At 37.4% G+C, this 16,674-nt stretch overlaps 1 protein-coding gene across 4 annotated transcripts in view; it reads left to right on the top strand.

Moving 5' to 3' along the window:
• PANK1 (pantothenate kinase 1) overlaps window positions 1-2,507 on the top strand; it is a 125,579-nt gene extending 123,072 nt beyond the window's left edge. For 2 of the 4 annotated variants that reach the window (XM_011965366.1, XM_011965368.1), the window contains one exon: window positions 1,047-2,507. In XM_011965366.1, coding sequence (XP_011820756.1) covers window positions 1,047-1,106 — 60 coding nt within the window. In that variant the 3' untranslated portion in view covers window positions 1,107-2,507. The remainder of the gene's footprint in view (window positions 1-1,046) is intronic. The other 2 variants (XM_011965367.1, XM_011965365.1) reach the window with 1 other exon arrangement.
• The last annotated feature ends 14,167 nt before the right edge of the window (window positions 2,508-16,674 follow it).

Genomic DNA, 16,674 nt, shown 5'->3' with positions numbered 1-16,674 from the left:
GGCCTCCCAAAGTGCTGGGATTACAGGCTTGAGCCACCGCGCCCGGCCATCCTCACTTAATTTCTTATTCATTCAACTAATGTTACAGAACATCTCTTAGGAGATGTCATCTAGCCAGATAGTTAAGAACACTGCCTTTTACTGACTTTGAGATCTTAGACAATGACTCTAGCTCTCCATTTCTGTTTTAGCATTTTTAAAATGGGGCAATTATCATATTTGTCTCATAGAGTTATTGTGATAGGTAAATGAGTAAATCCATGTAAAGTGCTTAGAACCACTTGTAGCATTAGTGGGGCCTCAATAAATGTGAGCTGACAGCAGCAGCAGCAAAGATCCGTCCACGTCCTGCCACACTCACACCTACTGCTGCAGTTATAACTATTGAGTTCAGCAAGTGCCAGAAGAATGGAGCCTCCTGCCTTTTGGAAACAGATTGTTGTGGACTGATTATTTGTGCCCCGACCAACTTCGAATGTGTATGTTGAAATCGTAATCTACAAGGTGATGGTATTGGGAGATGGCCTTCGGGAGGTGTTAGGTCATGAGGGCTGAGCCTTCATGAATGGAATTAGCATCCTTATAAAAAAGGTCTAAGATATATAGCTTTGAAGTCAATATAGCTTTGAAGCTATTCAATATAGCTTTGAAGTCAGACAGATTTGGTGTTGAGCCCTGGTTCAAGACCTGTGACCCTGCAAGCGTAATTTACTTTATTACCTTCCATTTCTCATATGTGAAATAATAATCAGAGTTTTGCCATGATGAAGATAAAGATGAAATAGTTATAATACTAACAACCCCCGGCACACACTTAGCACACATGTGCCAGACATAGTTCTAAGCACTTACATATGTGAATTTATTTAATATATATAAGTAGGTGTCCAATAAATTATAGTTGTTATTATTCTGCCATGTTTTGTGACGCACAATTTAGGTTTTAAATTTCTCTTTTATCTACATTAATGGCATTCCTAAAATTATTAAAAACAATAGGTATTTGGCTAAGGTTCAGAGATCATCGTTTTGTATTGTTTTCATAGGGTTATTTTGGAGCCGTTGGGGCCCTGTTGGAACTGTTCAAAATGACCGATGACAAGTAGAGATGAGCAGTGGAGGGAACAGCCTCCCCAAAGGACAGAGAACTAAAAAATTGCTGCTGGAGAAGGTGAAAGTCGCTTTGGGACGGAAACCAAGCCATTATGGCAGATGAACCTGCTGGATTTGTAAATAATTTAAAATCCTTCCAGATGATCTTTTACTCTTAGGTTTTGAGCTAATGATTCAAAACGGGGGAATATAAAAGGTTTTTTTCTGTATACTGTATTTTTTTAAAAAAATGGTGCAGCGTGGCCAAACCTACCAATTGTATGCATTAACTTTGAAAAGTTGTTTGATGTTTAAGAAGGACCTGATATGTAAGCGCTGTTCATTTTTCTTCTGGGGTTTACTGATCAGTGTGGTGATTTTAACTTCATTTAGTAATTACTCTAGGAGATTTTACCTTGACTCATATTTTTCATGACGTTTCATGATTTGCTGTTGGTTTCAAATGAAACTACAAATCTGGCATGTTTTACTGTGAACACTTTTGTTATTTGTTTGTTTACCCTTTTTTGTCTCGTTTTTCTGTTTTAGTTGTCTTATGAAAAAAGAGAGTCCTTCCCTCTGTTTCTGTCCTCGGATGATCTCCCTCCCCTACCTGTAAACTTTCTTTGACATAATTGTTCATATCAATGAAGGTGCTGACCAGCTCAATACAAAGTTAAGCACAAGATCTAAAGCTCTTGAAAATGCCGGTGAAGAGAAGACTGAATGTTAATGAATTTAATGAGTCTGGCAAGTTTGTCTTATCCCTTATAAATGTAGCGTTTCATTGGATTTATTTTATGCTAGGTGATATTAAGTTGAAATAGTCTATGATGAAATGTCCTCATCCATGCACAGAATATGAATGGCAGCAAATCTTTGTGCAAGAAGTTTGGAACTTATTGGGAAAAGCCTCCCAGTTGATTAATTGTTCATATCAGGAGATTTAGGGTAAGTCATGGGTTGAGGTGTCAGATAGTAATATCTGTTTGTTTTGTACATGTATATATCTAGGAAATTTGTAACAATACATCTTTAATAATGTTAAAGTTTTTTTCATTTTTAATATTTTAAACTAAAAACTGTACTTCAATCTCAGTTTCTAAAATTAAAAATAATTTATACTGATCTATATATTTTTTCTTTTTGAAAGATTTCATTAAGATTGATGGGTAACTTTCAAATGAGGGTCACGTACAAATATCGGAATGCGTGAGATCCCATGATCTTGTGTATTGAGCTTATTGTTGAAAGGGATTTTTGAAGGACAGAACAATTACTCCATGATGAATCTTCCTTTCTCTGCCTTCTGAGCACCGTCTTTAATTTCCATATCTTCAAGTCTTGAAGAAGTTGATGTTAATTGAAGAACTCATTTGTCTGGTTGAAATAAAGCCTGTTTCTGTTGTGATGTTTTTAGTGTATATGTTATTTTCATTTCTTAATTCTCATGTTTATAGTATCGGCTTTGTACCATGAAATGACTGTGTGTTGTGTTTTTGCTACTCTACATTTCAAAATCGGAGGCTTTCCCATGAGTGTGGTATGTTCCAAAACACTGTGTCTTCAGGTGAAGCTGTAGCCCTATGCATAGATTTTTAAAATATAGCTTTATTGTTTCTATACAAGTGACTCCTTAATGCCAACTATCACTGCTATATTTGTTAATTCCAAAGGAGTTTCAAAATTTGGTCATCACAAATATATTTTATTAACTTCTGTCTGGCTTTTAAAAAATTCAGGCAGCTAAAGTGTTCTTGAAAAGGGTAAGTTAAAAATCTACATATTATTTATAACTAGTGCCTTTTGATGGCCTCTTCTACTATTCCTATTCTCATCTATCAGGTAACAGCAGACCTTGGTTCTACAGATCATGGTTCTACAAAGGAAATCAGGGCAAGTTAGTGTGACTGTATATTTTTTTAATTATCTGAAATCACTTGATCTCTGATGACAAACATTTAAAACATTGGTGTAGCTGAGAAAATATATTATTCCATTATACAAATATCAGTTAAATGTTGACTACATATAGCCAGCCTGTTTTTTACAAAAGAGAACGTGTAGCCCGAGGATTTTCACATTCACTTGAATTACAGAAACTTTTCTTAGACCCAACATCACAAAGAAACTGGAAAGACTAAAGAATTTTGACCTTGTGCAATATGAAGTAAGAGCATGGCTTTTTATCGTGAGGCAGCTTCAGTCTGGGTCCAGCTTAGTCAGTTACCAGTGCAGACATATGCTAAGCCTCTTTCTAAACCATAGTTTCCTCCCCTGTAAAATGGGACAAATAATAGTTTTACATACATATTTAAAGAGCTCAGCACAGGGGTTGACATAAAGTAAATGCTTCCTTAATGTTAGCTACAATGAAAAAATAAATTATTTAAACTAATGTATTAAATCAGTAATTCTTAACCTTCTGGATTGTGGGAAACCCATGTTACTATGGAGATGTTTCACCAGTCTCCATATGCTAATACATATCCACAGCTCCTTGTCCACAATTCCAAAATCCCATACTTAGGAAATCTATCTTGACAACTCACTTGACAGCAAACTCTGACTTGAGCATTATTTCTCACATGTAGTATGGCTCTTCACATGTTTTGTTGCAAGGCTCTTCATGGGTTAGATAATAGCATACTGACTCTGACAGGGGTGTTAAGTAATAAATGATTCTGAATTGGCTGGGTGTGGTGGCTAACGCCTATAATCCCAGCACTTTGGGAGGCCGAGGTGGGTGGATCACGAGGTCAGAAGATCGAGACCATCCTGGCTAACATGGTGAAACCCCGTCTCTACCGAAAATACAAAAAATTAGCCGGGAGTGGTGGCGGGCACCTGTAGTCTCAGCTACTTGGGAGGCTGAGGCAGGAGAATGGCATGAACCTGGGAGGCAGAGCTTGCAGTGAGCCGAGATCGCACCAATGCACTCCTGCCTGGGAGACAGAGAGAGACTCTGTCTCAAAAAAGAAAATAATAAAGAAATAAATGATTCTGAATTTGAAACACATCTGGTCCTGAGTTTTAGATAAAGGGATTGTGGAAATATAGTTGTGTTCTTCACATTATGCAGTATACATGGATTCAGAGTCTCTGTTGGGAACAATTGTTACAGGTAACTTATACTTGATGTCGTTCAGTCATAGAAGGAATATTAAGAAGTTACCCTGTGCCAGGAAGGAACTGGAGACTAAGAGGCATAGGATACAATCCCTGCAGAGAAAGACAGCAAAATCTCAAGGCCAACATGAGTCATCAAGTGCCACAAGTGCCATTCAATCATTCGTTCATTCACATTCACAGCAGTAAACAAAACAAAGATCCACCATCACAGAGCTTATATTCTAGAAGGGAAGACAGATACATTACTAAATATATAATGTTAGATCAGTACTACAAAGAAAAAGTAAGTTAGTGTAAAGGCTAAAGAAGGGGTAGTTCTATTCAGAAAAATGAGAAAGGGAGGAATTTCTCAGGGTGGACAAAGACAGCCTCTCCTAGGAAGTGACCTTTGAGCAGAGAGTTGAATGGAGGTGAGGACACATTGTGTAAATGCCTGAGAAGATGTTTTTCACTCCTGGGAAATGAAAATAGGGATTTGAGGAACCGCAAGGAGGTCAGTGTCTGGAGTGAAAAATAGAAAGTGATGGGAGATGCAGTGTTGGGAGTAACCTTGAGCCAGGTCCTATGAGAAATCTGCAAGTGAGGGTAGTGGCCTCTACCCAGAAGAGAGGCTGGTCATTTGTCCTCCAGAAGGTGCTAGAGAAGGTTTCATGGACTGTTAACCGAAGAATAGGAACCACTAAGTGGAGACGAAGGGAGTGCTTCCAAGCAGAGGGAGCTGGGTGAGCAGAAGTGCTGACGGAAGAAACCCCTTGGCTTATTCAGGGACTGGAAGCTCTTTGCTATAGCTGGTTTCCCCAATCTCCGTATGCTGATATATGTTCACAGCTCCTTGTCCACACTTCCCAAATCCCATACATGAGAGAGAAACCAGGTAGTGAGAAAGTGAGAAAGAGGAAGCAGCCCAACTGTGGAAGGACTTGTTTTCCATGCTAACATTGTGGACTTTTCCATAGTCACTGTGGAGCCATCAAAGAGTTTCAAGGAAAGTGAAACTAGAAATGATCTGGCTTCAAAGCGGTAAAGCAAAATGCCCTGTTGAAGTAAATGAGTAAACAAGTTATGTGCTTTTGAATACCTAACATTATTCCATTTTTTCCCTATTGTGCCAGACCTCATGCAGTAGCTGCAGAGTGAACCATGCTTTTGCTGTAAGTAGGATGGTTATAAAAATTCTTGAGAACTTTCTCAGAGAACACAGGCTACTAATAGCTACAACCCCACTATGAGTCTATTCAGTGAGTAAGAAGGTTTCAATACCGGGAGCATCGAAGACTATCACTCACAAGAATTGTTAGAAAGCAGTTTTCCTCGCAGCGATCAGAAGATGACCCCACATTTGTGAAAAAGATTTCATTAGTGTGCATTGTTTATTATGTCTACCAGCTGCCCATTCTTTTGCTCATCTGTTTAATTTTTAATAAATATCAATGATCTGAGAGGCATTGGGTAGCACTGAGGATGCATTCCGATGTGAACAAGACTGCAGGAGCTCTGCTTTCATTAGGCTGACATTTAGTTGGTAGAGATAAACTTGAAGCATATAAACCAAGGAATAAACAAGAAAATATCAGGGAGTGATAAGTGCTATGAAGGAAAGAAACAAGGTGATAGGATAGAGAGGGAGGAGAGAGACTTCCTCAGTCAGATGGTCATAAAATGCAAGTTTGATTAAGTCATGGCCTCAGCTTTTAAGGAATGATGCGCTCACCTTGCTTTCATTCTTGCCACCTCAATGAAAATGAAAGATGTTTTTGGGAAACTGATAGCTAATTTTCTTTTTCTTAGAATATTTAATTTAGGTAATATGTATTTAAAATAAAGTTATCACATAAAATAATATATTGATTTAGTAATGCACGTTTTTCCCCTGCTCATTTAATGAAACAATATTATTTGAATTGTTTACTTGAATCTTTATTGTTAATGATTTTGTCATGACCAGAGTCATTTAATAGTTTCCACAGCACAAGTTTGAAATTTAATACCTTTTTAATCTGTCTGTGATATGTTGACCACTGGGTTTTTAAAAAACCCAGCCACAAACACCTATTCCCATGAGGAGCTCAATTATTTCACATTCCAAAAGGTGTTTCCTTAGTGTAACCATTTATGTAGAGCCTTTTAAAGTCCATTTCAAATGGCTAGTTTACAAGTATTCGTCACTTGCAATACAAAAATAAAAAGGAAATTTGTATAAAAGTCTTTGCCTCTTTTTTTAATGCTCTATCAAGTAAATAAACATTCCAAACTAGAATTAATTGAGGTGATTTCAGTTAATGTTTTCACTAAACGGTTTTCAACCAGTCCATAAGAAGAGTTCATCTTCTTTTCAAATTGAAGTATTTTTTTTTTTAAATCAACATTTTACATGCAAATAGTTTTAAAAGTCAAATACTTGCACAAGACTACGGAAAACAGCAGCACACAAGTTTTCCTTTTTCATATTTTATTTTATCATTGTGGACGTAGTGGTTTCCCAAGGGTAAGGTGATGGAGATAAAAATTTTTGAGTATTTGCCTATCTAAAAATTTCTAGAAATATTTTTATTCTATTCTAATGCCTAGTTGATAGTTTGGCAGACTACAGAATTTTATGTTAGATACCACTTTTCTTCAGAATTCTGAAGGCATGGCTCTATTATTTTGGCAATAATAGAGAAATAGGAACCTTCATACATTAGCGTTGGGATTTCAAAACAATACAGTCATTTTGGAAAACAGTCTGTCAGTTCTTCAAAAAGTTAAATACAGAATTACCATATGATCCAGCAATTCCACTCTCAGATACGTATATACCCAAAGGAAATGGAGATATACATGTACATATGACTTGTTCATGCATATTCTTAGTAACGTTACTCATAATAACTAAAAAATTAAGATTTCCCTAATGTCTATCAGCAGATGAATGTATAAATAAAATGTATACTTCTATACAGTGAAATAATATTTGGCCATAAAAAAGAATTGCAACACAAATGAACCTTGAAAGTATCATGTTAAGTGAAAGAAACTAGTCACAAAAGACTATGTATTGTATGATTCCGTTTATATGGGATCTCCAAAATAGCCAAGTCTATAGAGACAGAAAGTAGATTAGTGGTCTCCTAGGGCTGAGAATTTGGTAGAAATGAGGAGTACTGCTAATATGTATGAGGTTTCTTTTGTGGTGATGAAAATATACTAAAATTGATTGTAATGATGATTGCATAATTCAACTAAAAGTCATTGAATTGTACACTTTGAATGGATTAATTGAATGCTATGTGAATTACAGGCATATGTTGTTTTATTGTGCTTTGCTGATACTGTGTTTTCTGCAAATTGAAGGTTGTGACAACTCTGCCTTGAGCAAATCTATTGGTGCTGTTTTCCCAGCTTGAGGTCATTTCATGCCTCTTGGTCACATTTTGATAATTCTTACAATTTTTCAAACTTTTTCTTTATGATTATAATTATTATGGTGATTTGTGATCAGTGATCGGTGATCAGTGATTGTTTTGTGGTGCCACAAATGTAAGACACTGAACTTAATCGGTATGTGTTTTGACTGTTCCACTGGCCTGCAGTCCTCCTGTCTCTCCCCCTCTCCTCTGGCCTCCCTATTCCCTGAGACTCAAAAATGATGAAATTAGCCCACTTACAAACCCTACAATGGCCTCTAAGTGTCCAAGTGAAAAGAAAAAAAATTACACATCTCTCACTTATTAGAAACTAGGAATGATTAAGCTTAGTGAGGAAGGCATGTTGAAAGCTGAGATAGGCTAAAATCTAGGCCTCTTGTGCCAGTTAGCTAAGTTGTGAATACAAGGAAAATTTCCTGAAGGAAATTAAAAGTACACTCCAGTGAACACACAAATCATAAGAAAGCAAAACAGCCTTACGGCTGATATAAAGTTTTATGTCTGGATAAAAGATCAAACAAGCCACAACTTTCCCTTAAGCCAAAGTCTAATCCAGAGCCAAGCTCTAATTTTCTTCAGTTCTCTGAAGTCTGAGAGAGGTGAGAAAGCTGCAGTAGAAAAGTTGGAAGCTAGCAGAGATTGGTTCATGAAGTTTAAGAGCAGAAGTTGTCTCCATAACATAAAAGTATGAGGTGAAGCAGTAAGTTATGCAGAAAATGCAGCAAAGATCATTGATGAAGGTGGTTACACTAAACAACAGATTCCCAATGTAGACAAAACAGCCTTCTATCAGAAGAAAAGACCACCTTGGACTTTCCTAACTAGAGCTGAAAAGTCAATGTGTAGTTTCAAAACTTCAAAAGACAGGCCGACTCTCTTGTTAGAGGCTCATGCAGCTGGTGACTTGAAGGTGAAGCCAATGCTTATTAACCATTCTGAAAATTCTAGGGCCCTTAAGACTTATGCTAAGTCTACTCTGCCTGTGCTCTATAAACAGAACAACAAAGCTTGGATAACAGCACATCTATTTATAGCATGGTTTCCTGAGTATTTTAAGCTCATTGTTGAGACCTGCTTCTCAGACAAAAGATTCCTTTCAAAAGATTTCTTTCATTGACAATGCACCTAGTCACGCATGAATTCTGATGTAAATGTACAAGGAGATTAATGTTTTCCTACTTGCTAATCCAATATCCATTCTACAGCCCACAGATCAAGGAATAATTTCAATGTTCAAGTTATATTATTTAAGAAATACATTTTGTAAGGCTATAGCTGCCATAGATAGTGATTCCTCTTATGGATCTGGGCGAAATAAGTTGAAAACTGTCTGGAAATGTTTTTACCATTCTAGATGCCATTAAGAATATATATGATTCATGGGTGGAGGTCAAAATACTAAGATTAACTGGAGTTTGGAAGAAGTGGATTCCAACCCTCATGGATGACTTTGAGGGGTTCAAGTCTTCAGTGGAGAAAGTCACTGAAGATGAGGTAGAAAGAGCAAGAGAACTAGAATTATAAGTGGAGCCTGAAGAGATGACAGAATTTCTGCAATCTAATGATAGAACTTGAAAGGATGAGGAGTTGCTTCTCATGGATGAGCAAAGAAAGTGGTTTCTCGAGATGGAATCTACCCCTGGTGAAGATGCTGTAAACATTGTTGAAATGACAACAAAAGATTTAGAATATTGCATAAATTTAGATGATAAAGCATCGGCAGGGTTGAAGAGGATTGACATCAATTTTGAAACTCCTGTTGTGGATAAAATCCTGTCAAATGACATCACATGCTGCAGATAAATATTTTGTGAAAGAAAGAGTAAACCAATGTGGCAAACTTGATTTTTGTCTTGTTTTAAGAAATTGCCACAACCTTCAGCAACCACCACCTTGATCAGTCAGCAGCCAAACACATCGAGAGAAGACCCTCTGCCAGCAAATAATTAGTACTAGCTAAAGGCTCAGATCATTGTTAGCATTTTTTAGCAGTAAAGTATTTTTGAAATTAAGGTATCTACATTTTTTAAGACAATGCTATTGCACACTTAACAGACTACAGTATATTCTAAACATAACATGTACATCTGCTATGAAACAAATAAATTCATGTGACTTGATTGTCTGGGTCTGAAAACAAAGTTGCAATTTCTCCAAGGTACGCCTATATATTACTGAAATATATGAAAAGCAATGTAAATTAGAAGACTGAAAAGAACCATTGGAATATAGCACAAAACTGAAATTATATATGTTAATTGGATTTTTTTTTGACCTGTTGTGGTATTATTTTCAATTTTGTCAGATATTTCACTTGTTGCTTTTGCTTTTCCACTAGTTTTTTTCCTTGTACATTTCTTGAATTATGACATTTCTAGAATCAACCACCAAGTACATTTAGTGAAATGTGTGTGGCCCACAGTTGGTGTGGTTAATACTAAGGGCACTGTGACATAAATTCAAGTAGCCTCAATACCATTTGCCTAATTTGTTTTAACTAATGGATTTTCTTTATAAATTTTTTGCAGTTACAGTTTAAGGAGAGTTTTAAATTTTCTTTTAAGCTGTAAGGCAATCAGAAAGAAATTTTTTTGTATTAGATTAGATTAGAACCGTTTTTGTATTAGATTTTTCTTCTCTTTGCCCTTCCACTTCACTTTGTTCATGAAATTTGGTGTTGCTATTTTAGCAAGGTTCAGCATCTGAAGAATTTATGCCATTTGGCTGCCATGACACAGCTATAAATTGTTTGTTTTACCACATTCCATAGTGAGATAGGTGGTGTGTGTCTTCTCATATATCTTGAAAAGATATGTAAAATTTAATTTTAAAGACAACTTAAACTTTAAAATAATTATTTTTCATTAACTACTGAAGTTTATTTATCCTGACATGAAATTTTTTCATAATATATTCTTAAACTTTTCTAGCATTCATATTCTATGTGCATATTTGGATGTGTACATGTTTTCGGCATATTGGGGAAGAGATAGTTAATCCTACAAGTTGTGGATCTAGAGTTTGTATTAAAATTATTATTTAGGTAAAGTATATTTTTAAACTTAATATTTGAATAGTCTGTCAAATGTCACTTTATTTTAGATATCGGCCAAAAGTATTTTTGAATTAAGCTCCATAAGTGGGTTGAAATTTGGCAAATTAAACATCATTTTGAATTTTAAACATTTTTAGGTATTCTCCTTTGATATTTGATTACTATTTATATTGGCTTTATAAATTTTAAAATGAGCAGTCACTTTTCTGTATGTCTGTTCATGTGCCAACATCAACATTGAATTTATCAAGTAGTTATTTATGCAATGTTTAGACAGGCAAAATGAAATGGAGAAGTGGGGCAATTATCTGTAGATCCCACCCACACAGCTTTCAGCAACTGTAGAGAAAATGTGTGGTTGTCCAGAACAATTGAGTTTTGTTGGCTCTGCCCTGAACATTTAGTCAAGTACACAGTTCTTTGTGTCCTTTAGCCTGTGTTTCTACAGTCCACGTCGGACCTCTGCTGCTCATGGTAGTCTTCTGTGGTCCTTAATTAACTATGAAGATTAGCTCAGCAAAATCAAGCTGTAGGGGTCTCTCTCTGTGAAATGTTCAGGGCCATTTCATCTATGGCATAATCTGTTTTAATGGCCATAGAGAGAGATTTTATGAAGCTATAGCCACACTTAGAAATCAGAAATTAACACTTTAAAAAGGGTATATAGCATTAGGATTTGAATTTTTAAAATAAAACACCATGCCATGCATAGTTTTTGGAAACCAAATTCTAAATACACTGGTATTCAAACTTTTAAGATGTAGAGGTTTAGTAATTCATTAGTATTAATTATTGAATAATCGCTACTTACGTTTTAGTGTCAGTTTTTATTCATTGATCCAGTCCTGCAGAAGAGACTTTGGAAATATTAACTGAGTCTTGCATTTCAACTCAGGAGAAGTTCCTTTTAATCACTAAGGAATAAGTTGCAAAATAGGTTAAAGGTCCCTCCTAAAATAAACCTACCATGTATGAGAAGTGAAAATTACACTTTTTGCTATTATTCTAATTTTTAAACTTCTAAATAAATATTGAACAACTATTTGGAGAATATCAGTAAGAAAAGATGCCAAATTATTAACCTGCATTGAACTATCACAAGTTCTGACCTGGCACTGGATGGAGAGGTAGGGCTTGGACCAGAAGTGACCTCTAATATCCTTCCCAACCCAGAGCTTCTGTAAGTCTGAGAGCTGGGCCTTGACCCTGTCCTTTACAAAGCTACCATGTGGGGTCCAGGTGCAGTGGCTCACACCTGCAATCCCAGCACTTTGGGAGGCCGAGGCGGGCAGATCACAAAGTCAGGAGATTGAGACCATCCTGGCTAACACGGTGGAACCCCATCTCTACTAAAAATACAAAAAATTAGCCGGGCGTGGTGGCGGGCACCTGTAGTCCCAGCTACTAGGGAGGCTGAGGCAGGAGAATGGCGTGAACCCGGGAGGCAGATCTTGCAGTGAGCCAAGACTGTGCCACTGCACTCCAGCCTGGGCGCCAGAGTGAGACTCTGTCTCAAAAACAAAAACAAAAACAGAATAAAACAAAACAAAAAAACACAAAGCTAACATGTGGGAATAAAAGATGTTTTCAGGAGAGAAAGTCCACAACAATAATGACAGCTCTGATGGATTAAGCCTTTCACGTGCTTGGCACCCATGTACCTAATCTCCATTAATCCACTCAGATGATGAATAACGTGGGGATTCTTATCTTCATTTTACAGGAGAAAAGACTGAAGCTTGAAGAGGCAAAGGAACATGCTAGAAACATGCCATGAACAAATCTTCAAAAATCCTGAAGTGGCTTTCTGGGAAAAATCAAGGCTTTTTTGGGACTAAATGATCCAGAGATTTGCTTCCATTTTCTAAAAGGGATTGTATATAGAGGCAATGTCTGAATGTGTGTCTATCACCCTTATCAGTCATATTATTGAAATTTCTGCATATCCAGGCTTAAAATTTCACATTGGCTGGTCTGAAGTCCTAGCTCAAGTGCCTTCCTCCTACTGCTATTCAGTTAGTTAATGTTCTTTGGCCAGGTGCGGTGGCTCACGCCTGTATTCCCAGCACTTTGGGAAGCCGATACGGGCAGATCACCTGAGGTCAAGAGTTCGAGACCAGCCTGGTCAATATGGGTGAAACCTCGTCTTTACTAAAAATACAAAAAATTAGCCAGGTGTGGTGACTCACACCTATATTCCCAGCTACACAGGAGGCTGAGGCAGGAGAATCACTTGAACCTGGAAGGCAGAGGTTGCAGTGAGCCGAGACTGTGGCACTGCACTCCAGCCTGGGTGACAGCATAAGACTCCACCTCAAAAAAACAAAACAAAATAAAATAAAATTCTTCCACTTGCCCATTTCTTTTCTTTCCTTCATCATACTTCCACTACACGTTACCTCTACACAAACATTGATGCTAGACTTGTACATATGGGAGTACTTATACAACAAACAAAACCTTATTGCTAAACTTCTGTGTAGATAAAATAATATATATTCCATCTTGTCTAGGAAGAAACGCTTGAGTCTATTATGAAGACTTATGCCAAAATTATTATTGTTATTATTTTTAGAGATGGGCTGGAGTGTAGCGGTGCAATCATAGCTCACTACAGCCTAGAATGCCTGGGTTCAAGTGATCCTCCCACTTCAGCCTCCTGGGTAGCTGGGTCTTCAGGTGCATACCACCATGCCTGGCTAATTGTTTTTATTTTTTTAGAAACAGGGACTCATTATATTGCCCAGGCTGGTCTTAGGGGATCCTCTTGTCTCAGCCTCCGAAATTATTTTTGAAAAATAGAATTATTATTGATTCCTATATGAATTTTCTCTATTATAATTTGAAATAAATATTTTCTGTTTTATTCAATAACTTTCATTTCTTAGCTTTAATGTTGCTTTTGAATATTTGTGTTTCTCATTTAACCAGTTCATTTCATGTGACTTTTTTCTTATTTTTCAATTATTACATGTTAAGAGAAGCTTATATAGAAATATATAGAAATATAGAAATATGGTATTTGGCTTTTAGTAAGTATTTCTCAACAGATTTAAAATGTTTAAGGGTAGGCCAAGCGCAGTGGCTCACGCCTGTAATCCCACCACTTTGGGAGGCTGAGGTGAGTGGATCACCTGAGGTCAGGAGTGGCCAACATGGTGAAACCCCATCTCTACTGAAAATACAAAAATTAGCCAGGCGTGGTGGTGTGCACCTATAATCCCAGCTGCTTGGGAGGCTGAGGCAGGAGAATCACTTGCACCCCGGAGGTGGAGGTTGAAGTGAGCCAAGATTGTGCCATTGCACTACAGCCTGGGTGACAGAGTGAGACTCCATCAAAAAAAAAAAAAAATTAAGGGTAATATAATTTTTGGTTTCAGAAAGTAAACCTGCTTTCAAGAACTAATTACTATTTTAAATGACCTACCACTTTGGCCTCCTTATAACTTATATTATGAGAAACTTGTCTCTTAAATCCATTGCCATCCTTAAAGGTTATTTTAAGAAGAGTTGAGTTACTTTTATTCCTGTTCAGTTTTTTTTAGTTCCTGGAAACGGTGTAAGTAAAGATAGCTTTCCTTTTTAAATAGAATCCTATGTTCTTAATAATTTAGCCCAACGTGATTGCTTAACACTAGTGTTTCAGATTCAAGTGGCATTTATTCCGGGAGATGCTTCTAATACAGAATGTCTTAGAAGTGTAGCTTAGACCCACCTGCCTTAGAATAACCTGGAGAGTTTGTTTAAAATGCCTCTTTGGGAGCCTTTCTCCTGACGCACTGAATCCATCTCTTATAGTGGGGCCCCAAAAGCATTTTTAAATAAACCTCCCCACATAATCCTTAAACACTTAAAATTTGTCTAGGAAGAAATACTTGAGTCTATTGTGAAGACCCATGCCTGTCTTAAAGGATATATCACTACCAGCATTTAAAAGTATATCCACACTTAAAATAACCCTTCCTGATTCTTTGGCAGGCCATGCCCAATTGGCAGAAACCAGCACTATGTGCTGATCAACTACCGACTAAATCAGTCCAACTGCTGTCTCTAGGTTCAAAATGATTGCACCTCGCAAGTGTCATTCAACCATGTGTGCAGCATGATAACTAAAGCTCCTTAAAACAATAGAGGCAAGTGTGTCCCTCACAATATGTTGAAACTGATTTTGCCAGTACACTTTTGTAGTCTAGTTTTTGGTTTCTGTTCTGCTCCCACATTTTTCTAATATCCTGTACTTCCTTTGGCATGAGGAAGGCAATATGCTGAGTTTAGTTTGCAGGAGAGAAAGAATCTCGTAATGGGGCAGTTTCTCTGAGATTGTTTGGGGTTCATTTCAGGTGAGCCACTCTTCTCCTTCCAAGTGTAGAAGTGACACAGGACATCTTCATAACATCAGCCTAAATTTACTGCTGCTATTATCTCCGGTTGCTGAAATAAACATTTTGCATTAAATTTTTTTTCTAGAGATAAGATCTTGCTATGTTGCCCGGACAGGCTTTGAATTCCTGGGGCTCAAGCAGTCCTCTTACTTCAGCCTCCCAAGTAGCTGGGACTACAAGCACATACTATGGGCTGAATTTTTGAAGTGCCCAACAACTACAGTAGAATTTTTTTTTCTTTTAAGAGACAAATCTCACTCTGTTGCCCAGGTTGGATGGAGTGCAGTAGTGTAATCACAGCTTACTGCAGCCTCAAACTCCTGGGCTCAAGCAATCCTCCTGCTTCGGCCTCCTAAGTAGCAGGGACTCAGACACATGCCACCACACCTGGCTGAATTTTTTTATTTTTATTTTTTGTAGCGATGAGGATATCACTATATTGCCCAGTCTCCAACTCCTGGCCTCAAGCCATCCTTCTGCCCTGGCCTCCCAAAATGATGGGATTACAGGCATGAGCCACTGCACCTGGCCCACAGTGGAAATTTTAAGGACAATTTGATAAGCAAATGTTTCCATTTCTTCCAAATAGACCATTATACTGAATGCTGAATGGCAGAGTCAGTGTTGTGGTGTAATTATTTTGGGCTATGAGGAACCAGCAATCGTATCTTGCAATCATGTTACTCTTGTTCATTGGAATCTCCAAATTATCTGCAACAACAGCAGCAACAAAAATCTGCGACCAAAAAACACAGTTTCAAAGTGGTCCAACCTTTTTGGCACCAGGGACCAGTTTCGTGGAAGACAATTATTCCATGGACAGGGTGGATGGTGGAGGAAGATGACTTCAGGATGAAACTGTTTCACCTCAGTTCATCATGCATTAGAGAGTCTCCTAAGGAGCATGCAGCCTAGATCCCTCACATGTGCAGTTCACAGTAGGGTTTGCACTCCTATAAGAATCTAACGCCACTGCTGATCTGACAGGAGGCAGAGCTCAGGTGGAAATGCTCACTTGCCTGCTGCTCACCTCCTGCTGTGGGGCCCAGTTCCCAACAGGCCACAGACGGTTACTAGGCCACAGCCCAGGGGTTGGGGACCTCTGTTCTAATAGGTAGAAAACATGTTTATGAAGGACTCCATGACAGAAATTAAGCTGAACTCTTGTTAATCTCCATTCCATGAAAGGCCTACTAAATTCAACATGTACATATTAAACAACTCTCATGAACCTAGCTTTGTGTTTATTCCCCAGTTATATCTGTGCGTTGGCAGAATCCAAGGCCCCTCATTATCTTAAGAAATGTTTTTACATTTCTCCAAAATTTCAAAATAAAAGTAATAGAAAATCATTATTTCTTTTTTAAAATTAGTAGTGCTCGCCACGAACTGAAAACAGGAGCAGGGTTATTTTAAATTCTTCAGGTTCTGAAATGTCAAAATTCCCAGATGACTAAAAAGTCACTTATTTGTCTAGATATTTAGACTTCTTTATAAAGCTCTATAAATGCACAAATATCTAGATGAACATCAGGATATATCTATATCCTGAAACCATATTACTTTGGAGAACCTGTACCATATTATATGAAAGATTATTAAATAT

Source organism: Mandrillus leucophaeus, unplaced genomic scaffold, assembly GCF_000951045.1.
Source record: "Mandrillus leucophaeus isolate KB7577 unplaced genomic scaffold, Mleu.le_1.0 Scaffold721, whole genome shotgun sequence".
NCBI classification, from domain to species: domain Eukaryota; kingdom Metazoa; phylum Chordata; class Mammalia; order Primates; family Cercopithecidae; genus Mandrillus; species Mandrillus leucophaeus.
This window is presented reverse-complemented; position numbering and strand designations above follow the sequence as displayed.